The sequence below is a fragment of the Seriola aureovittata genome, chromosome 12, assembly GCF_021018895.1.
Source record: "Seriola aureovittata isolate HTS-2021-v1 ecotype China chromosome 12, ASM2101889v1, whole genome shotgun sequence".
Taxonomy (NCBI): Eukaryota; Metazoa; Chordata; class Actinopteri; order Carangiformes; family Carangidae; genus Seriola; species Seriola aureovittata.
In genome coordinates, this window is record NC_079375.1 from 20718878 (window position 1) to 20727241 (window position 8364).

The window sequence follows — 8364 nt, forward strand, 5'->3', positions numbered from 1 at the left end:
GCTCCACAACAGGCGCTCCTGACGCAGACAACTGCGCCTCTGACGCACTGACAGCTGATTGGAGCAGCGGAGCAACAGCGGCCGCACACTGACGCGTTTTAGAGGAAAAGATGCGGGGATGAGCGGCTGTGAGTGGAAAAACACAGACATGGAAGGTGGAGCGTGAGTTCGTGGGGGGGGATCCGCGACACTTTCAAAAACAGTCGCGTGTGTCTCTTCTGTTGCTCCGCACCGCCGCCCGCGTGTAGCCCGCCATGCAGCCCCACCCCTGCTCCTCTTTCTGCCCGACTCCCTCAGGATATTTTTAGCGCTGATGATGTGCCCTGTCAAATCACGTAACGGAAACAACCTCACAGCTGAAAAGCAGAGCCGCCGTGGAGAGCCCGCTTGCTCAGTTTCATATTGATCTGCAGGGTGGCCGCGGATGAAATGAAATTTGAAATTAATCTGGTGTTTTTCGTGTGGGTGGTCCTTACCGGCTCATCGCAGACAAATGGTAAGGTGTGTGTGTGTTTGATATCCTGCTGACGTGAGCTGGGCTCGATATTGATTCAGCACATAATGCTCTCGATTGTCTTGATATTATAGAAAGTTGCTGCCCGCTGGCTTTATTTGATCATTATTAAATGATGTTTGGTTAAATCCATCAGCTTCTTATATTGGACTCAGCACCTCAGCAGGGTGTGCGCAGATCATTGTGATGTGATCAACAAGGTGACTATTTCTTTCTCATGGGAACTCATTGTTTTGTGATTTGTGTCCATCAGCCTCCTATTCATCTATTTTAACTTTTAATACATGTAGATTTAATTTAGATTTATCAGTGTATCTCATTTTCGTAATTAACCCCATTTAATGCTTGGCAATCAGCACCAAAACACAACACTGAAACCAACTAAAATTACCCAACATGGCTATTAGAAGAATGATGTGTTTGTTGATTAGTTGATGACAGAAATTAATTGTCAATTATTTTGATAATCAATTAATCATTTTGAGTCATTTTTTAAGAAACAAAAAAGCCAAACCTCTCTGATTCCAGATTCTCACGGGTAAATATTCCAGGTTCATTTCATCTTCTGTGACAATAAACTGAAAATCTTTGGATTTCACATTTAAATATTTCTCTTTAAGCGCTGAAGAATTGTATGGAGACAATTTTACCATAAAGACACAATTTGATAGACACAAACAATCATAAAATTAATTTCTATCCCTTTAGGAGGATTTATGTTTTCTGTTACAGGTCAGAGCAGTACTTTGCCGCCTGTCCTCACCACGCCTGCCCTCCAGCGTCATGCATCAGCATCTCCTGACCTGACAGAGGATCCTGGGAACAAGGTCCCAAAGTGGACACATAATCCTGCCGGCAGGGATGAAACCTCGCCTGAAACCACAACCATTACCAAGAGTGAGGGAACAGTCCATTCAGAGACTGTGACAAATGCAGGATTTAAAAGCCACTTGTTGAGCACGAGCTCTGCAGCGGCAACATCTCCACACAGGGATGTACCCGTCGTCATGATGGCTCACACTGGTACTGCCTCTTCTTCAGGTAACCAAGACAAACCTGCATGCACTGTTTATGTGTCTCTTTTGAAGTCTGGGCCTTTATGGGAAGCAGTTATCGACACAGAAATTATAGTCATCTTTTCATCCATAAGTCTATAACTCTGCATCTATAATTTTGCAGTCCATTCTGTTGACTTTGTCCAGACTAGACTCAAAATAAAACTACCCACATACTAAAAGCGGCCTGTTTGCAAACACAGACTCTTTCTTCAGACTCAGCTCCATTGCCAGCAGCGTTTCAGGAGCATAGACCTCCTCTGACCCCCACATGCCTGCACTGAGAAGGTGTGTCGTAACCTCTTTTAGATTTAGAGATTCCCTTTTATAGATCAGTTAAATATAACCCCCTCAGCTGATGCCATGTTGCCTCTTTGAGGAGCACGGAAATAACAAACAATATGACTCAACGGCATCCAGATCACACCTTTGCCCCCCCTCTGTCACCTCCCTCAGCTCTCTGTGGAATAATGCAGAGGTTGTCACTTTAAAGGCTAGAACCTGTATCACTGGTCTTAGTCATGTGCTTTTGGATCAAATGCAGGATGTGTATATTTTAGTATTTTTTGCTTTGCTTTTGCTTTCGTCCAACATGCTTTTTCTGACTGTGTTGTGTTGATTCGACTGTATAATTACTGAGGCTGTAAGCCAATTAGTTCCACAAAATGTCAGAACATGGAGAAAAATATCCACTCCAGCTTCCCAAAGTCTATGTTGACATTAACAGATCACTTATTTTGTTCAACAAACAGTCAAGTGGGGTTTTTTTGCAGATTAATTTTCCATATTTGGATGTGTTTTTTAATATTTTTGCTCCTCCGCACATATTTAGTTGATAGGAAGTGGACGAAGTATTAGAAAAAACATTTCAATACAATGCTGTCCAATAAAACTTTCCCACAATGTTCAGCCTCTAAATTTACCCTAGAAGAGAAAGTCAAAACTCTGTTAATATTTTTCTGGTCACTTAGTTCAAAGGTGCACAGTTTACTCGTCACAAGCCTAGACTGTAAATAAAGATGGACGTAGTATCTGTGACGTTACCGTTAGGTATCTGAGGAGCAGTTTTGAAGCCCAGAGCGGGCTGCTCCACCACCACCATCTTGGCAGTGCCTGACTCCACCTAACTCCTGGCTAATGGGCAAAGAGGTGGGGGGTGCGTGTGTGGAGCGGAGACATCAGTGAATGCCGGTTAGCGCCCTGACAACAAAAACATCCAGCACTGCAGCGTTAATGTCAGTGGGAGTGAGCAGGGTGGTGTATAGTAACAGTTACCTCTGACTGCTGTGTGTGTGTGTGTGTGTGTGTGTGTGTGTGTGTGTGTGTGTGTGTGTGTGTGTTTGTGTGTGGGGTCCATGTCCTTTGAAGACTTCTCTGAACTGTTTTGAATTGATACAACACTACCCTCACATCCCCACATTCAGCTGCTGCAGGCGGCCTTTCATCCACAACAACTCCACGGAGCACCACCCCTCTACATCACGTCTCCACCACTGAAAGCAAAACGCTCATGACGAGAGACCCCACCACCGCTACCACCACCTTTTCATCTCAGCCAGCCCACACAGTGCAGGATGTCAGCTTCACAGCCCACACCTCCACCACTCAGCCACAGTCTGAATCACACACCACAGGTCGTCCTTCAACCTCAGCTCCAGACCCTGCGGGGCCAACGCACCAGGAAGTCCCATCTGAACTTAATGTTGGCGATGAAGGTAAGGTGATGGACAGGTGGGAGAGCGTTATTTTAGGCCTCCTAGTTTGACACAAAATTAGTTTTATTACGTTTGTCCATTTCTGTGTCACGTAGACCTCAAGGGACCCCGATACCACTCAAGCTCCCCTTTAGACCCCCTGCTGGCTGGTCTGCTGTCAGTGTTCATTGTCACCACTGCTATCGTCTTTGTCATCCTCTTCCTCAAGTTCCGCCAGCGGACAAACCACCCAGAGTTTCATCGACTGCAGGATCTCCCCATGGTAAGACTTTCCTGTGCATACATCACAGTTAGGTTGTTACCCTCCCTGAGTTTAAGTGATTAAAGGGGCACTCCACCATTTCTTTCTACACAAGGTCAGTTTACTTATCATGAGGAATACTGCTCAGCCTGAGAAAACAGTTGTACAGTGTGTACTGTGGCTTTAAAGGTCAGAGAAAAGTCAGAAATGAATTATAGATTTCAGATTTTTAACATAAAGCCTTGGATGAGTTTGATACAAGCGGTCGTTTACAATACAAGAAGAATCTAATGCACTATCCAGCTGCATTGTGGGAAGTGTAGGACTTTAGGGGCTTTACCCATACTAAATGTCAGGATATCTCAATCTCTGCAACAACAGTTTTGACCACCACCACCTTTATGCAAGTGTAATACATAACTGCTGCACCTTCAATTGTACCCCAAAATCACTACATTCTGTTCACAGCTTTACTGTTGATGATTTGAAAGTTAACTGCAAGCTTGTTGAGTTTAAAAAAGCATGAATGTGAAGGAAATTTGGGGGCACATCTTCTCCACCATGTCCTCTGTCACCGGTTGAATTGGTCTAAAGAGGGTCAGTGGGCCGGATAAATAGATATACAGTACAATCTAAGAGGAACTATTAAATCCCACATTTCAGAACAACCAGGCCTTCTCAGATGTATTAGTGCATACTGTTCACAAAGAGATGACTGTAATAATTTGTATGGCACAGTATATATATATTATTTAAAAATATTTTTTGAGACTATAGGGCTCCATTGATGCCATCATACAGATTTAGATAATAACATATCAAAAGTCAGATATGTGCCTGTGCCTGTGACACTTACCCACGTACTCACTCACGATCCCAGGAGTTCTATATATAAATATATGTATTACTTGGTTAGTGACCATCAGTTGTACACTACTTTTCATGATGCGTTTTGGGATACTATGAGTCAACTATATAGGGTATAATAATTCTCACTGTACATTCGGACAGCACTACAAAATAGCGAACTCACTATACGGTGGACTATATACGAGTAGTGAGTGATTTCGGACACAGCCACAGTCTATATGTGTTATAGCTCAACATTCTTGTCTTATTTGGGAGTATAACTTCATAAATTAGGGCTTTAAAGTCATTCTTAACAACTGTACTTCTTTGAAACAACAATCTCTTCCAGGACGACTTGATGGAGGACACGCCGCTCTCCAGATACACCTACTGATGGAGGCGTCCTCAGTCATTTCAACCACTCGGAGGTAACAGAGACAGAGCAGACACCAAAGGAGAAGACCAGTGTGGATGTGAGCAAAGCCTTTGCCTGACGCAGCTGCATCTCTGCTCACGAGTTTCCCCTTGTGACTGTTTTGGGTCAGTGATAAACATGTTTATCTGTCGCTCTGTGAGAAGGATTCTTATAGAGTCTTTTAAATAAGAGGGTTTTTTTTATCACCTCAGCTTTTTTCCACATTCCCTTTAAAGTTAAGGAGATCTTCAGTCTGGTGGGAACCTTATGTTTCCTTTTGTCTACCTGACTGGACTCCTTATGTTTGCACAGCACTTTAATGTGGCACCAGTGGTCACAGTGCCCTCTAGGGGACATATGAGGTAATGTGGATCAAGGTTGCATAAAGTCCTCCAATGTAAATTAATTGACCTCAGGTTACCAAGCGAGAAATAACAGAGTGAGAGATAGAGACTGAAAGAGGACAGGAAGAGCTTTGAGACACATGGGAAAAGTTGCAAACATGAACAAATCGATTAAGGAATATAAATTATGATCCCTCAGGCGACCAAATATTAGTGAAGTGCACTTTCAAACCAAGTTGCCAGGTTGTTGTCTTAAAGCTGAGGTCTTGCAGAAAAAGCCATATCTCTGGAAAAACAGACCAGTTCTCTTACAGTAGAAGCCTGCCGTCATTCAACTGCTCAAATTTATTACCTAGTCACTCAAAATTATGTATGGCAAATATTTATTGTTGCAGCTTTTAATGTGTAGTTATACGTGTCATGGAACTTGTATCATTATAGTCTGATGCTGGTATATAAAACCTGACCTTGGTTATTCTGTTCTTAATGATGAATATTTAATCCACCAATGCACACTGAGAAGACCCTGCTACACTAAATAATCACTTTAATATGAGTCAACTGTAAAGGTAAAACAAACTATTGTTAAATGTGTTCATATTTATAGAGGATGTAAATGTTTGCGCACATAGCTTTAATTCAGCGGTGGAGACGATAAGACGCAGTATCAGGGAGGTTTTCTTCCCTGTATCTGTATTAGTTAAGTGTCATGCAGATGTGCTGGATTTAAGCTGTTTTTAACCTAGTGTTACTTTACTGTTAAGTGCCAACAGTGATGTATGATAATATGCCATTTAAATGCAGACTGTAAGAATTTATTGAGATAAGGATTTCCTGTTTGATAATAAAATAGAAACCACTAAAAAGCTCCAAGTTGCATATGTTTACAGGGTGAGATGTTATTTTATATTAGCAACAGTGAGGGCGAGGTTTTAAGCCATCATGCTGTCTTTGTATCCTGTTTTAAGGCCGGTTTCTTCTCGTTTTCATCTGTTTATAATGGACTTTGAACAAATACTCGGCTAATAAAAAGAAAGCCACTCCCTTAAACACACTCAACTGTTACCAAGGCCTTAAGCTAAATCAATAACCCATTCAACACCCAAAAAAAAAAAGCACAGGATTATTTATAACCAATGTGTGATATTTAATATCATCACTTTTCAGTATGAGAAACAACATACAGAAAAATAATCATGAATTATGAAGTTTTTTACTTGACAGCAGCATTAATTATGACTAACCTTATTAATGTACAAAACTGGACTTTCTCAGACAGTGAAAGGTTTGTTTCCCTCTGAAATCTCCCTTTTTATTACATTACCTTCATTTGCTTATTGCAAAAATACACAATATGAAAAGTCACGTGGCCAATTCATTTAGGTGAAAATGAATATGAATGACAATATTAAGACACACTGACAGATCTTGCATGTAGAAAGAGTGCCAGTCTGTGATTACACCACATTCATTATCCTGAATGAGCTATGTCCCTTCAGGGAGAACAGGTCGGGTCACCTGACATGAGGTTTACCTGCAACATTAATCAGAGGTTAGCACGCACACTTCAAGGTTTATGGTTTATGCAGAGTGGTCTTGATTGTAGTAATGATTGAGTGAGCACGGCCTGAAGACTTTGTCATCAGTGTGCGTGACGGAAAGGCCCGAACCGTGGCCCTGTCCAGCCCAACAGGTGGCGGCCAAAGCTGGCTGTGGTCAGAATCATCCCGAGCATGGCCACGTTCCCAAACGCTCCCCGCATTCTCTTCTTAGGATCTGAGTGGGATTAATAAGAAGAGTAAGTTTCAGTTTACTTTGAAACAGCAGAAAATCTACATGAAATTAGGACTGCCTGACATTTCCTTACCTCCTGTAGAGTACCCATGTGCGTACACCTCTCTGCTAATAATCCATACAGCTCCAAGTCCACTGACTAGACGCTGTGGCCCACACACACACACACACACAAAAACACAAACAAAGATCACACACTCAGATAAGACCAGATTTGAGACTAGTAGACAGATCAATCCAGAAGAATTTCTTTGTCACACCTTGGTTTCAAGGTTGTACGCTAGTGCTGTGGTAGCATGACAGTGCAAAAATCAACTCACGGGACAATGCAAACCACCAACAGCCAGGCAGAAAAGGAAGGCGGGGTACAACTCCAGGCTGATGAGAGGTGATAACAGCATGTTAACTTCAACCTCCTTTTTTACCACAGTTACTATGAACCATGAAAGATTGATGCAACATCAGAGTCAGACCGTGCAAATCTATACTTACGTGTTCTGGTGTGCACGCTGGATACAGTTGAAAACGTTCCCATTTTCTGACTCATCACTGTACATCTGAGGATACTGCAAGACAAGGCAGGTTCATTTGTATAGGCGAGGCACCTTTCATCAAGGTAATTCATATGTGACAAAGAGGCACTGCCCACGCGTGTCAGCGAGCAGGAAAGTTGCCATTATATTCTGATATATATCTGAACAGGAATACTTCCGCTCACCGGCACGTTGTACTTCTTGCGAGCTTTGCCGACTTTAATTGCCAGATGTCCAATCATGACCATACTGGCAACACCTGTCAGCACCACGTATCCATACTCTTTGGAAAGCACAACCATCCTGACAAACCTGAACGAGGAAAAATAACACAATCAAACACATTTTATATGTATATACGCATTTTTTTTTTTTTAACTATTGGTATTTTTACTGTCCATTTCTGTGTAAGAACACGAAGAAGATTGAACAGAAAACCCTGTTTTTTCACGCGTATGAATACATAACTTTTATTGTTTGACTGTACCGGTCAACATCTGTGTATAAATCAACAGCGAAGAGCAAGGACGCCTTCATAACGAAAGGTCAAATGAGGATTCAAGCGGCGCCATTAATATTTACACCAACATGTTTTGAGGGCAAACGCGGTGAATCCGCAGCACTCAATAAAAAATGCAGCGTTTACCTTGAAGATGTAGAGCACGACTCCGACAGCTGAACCACCCCGCTGGAAACACGGCGAGAAAACAAGACTACACTGAAGCTTTCTACCGGGTTCTGCGTCTGCGTGCGTGAGTCTTACGTAACACCGACACACGGTGAGGGCGTAGTGGCGGCTTGTAGATGACTACAGAGAGGGTCGGACTCTGTAGACAATGATTCAATCAGCAGCGTTTATTGCTAATGTGTGCAAAGAGTCAGGGGAAAAACCCAGTTTCACTTC

General features: G+C 42.4%; 2 protein-coding genes across 3 annotated transcripts; one reads left to right on the forward strand and one right to left on the reverse strand.

Moving 5' to 3' along the window:
* The first annotated feature begins 120 nt into the window (after nt 1-120).
* On the forward strand, nt 121-5999 carry LOC130178390 (protein let-653-like). 2 transcript variants are annotated; one of them, XM_056390541.1, is made up of 5 exons: nt 121-496; nt 1223-1555; nt 2994-3284; nt 3380-3546; nt 4724-5999. In XM_056390541.1, exons 1-5 carry the CDS (start codon nt 430-432, stop codon nt 4766-4768), a joined length of 903 nt encoding a protein of 300 aa, XP_056246516.1. In that variant the 5' UTR covers nt 121-429; the 3' UTR covers nt 4769-5999. The 2 variants fall into 2 exon arrangements, with proteins under 2 accessions (XP_056246516.1, XP_056246517.1); XM_056390542.1 differs by having other exon boundaries at nt 122-496; nt 1247-1555.
* Nucleotides 6000-6256: 257 nt separating this feature from the next.
* mgst3a (microsomal glutathione S-transferase 3a) lies at nt 6257-8248 on the reverse strand. The gene is made up of 6 exons (XM_056390543.1): nt 8107-8248; nt 7646-7772; nt 7420-7493; nt 7248-7305; nt 7001-7073; nt 6257-6909 (listed from the first exon to the last, which is right to left on the reverse strand). Exons 2-6 carry the CDS (start codon nt 7760-7762, stop codon nt 6776-6778), a joined length of 456 nt encoding a protein of 151 aa, XP_056246518.1. The 5' UTR covers nt 7763-7772; nt 8107-8248; the 3' UTR covers nt 6257-6775.
* Nucleotides 8249-8364: the final 116 nt, after the last annotated feature.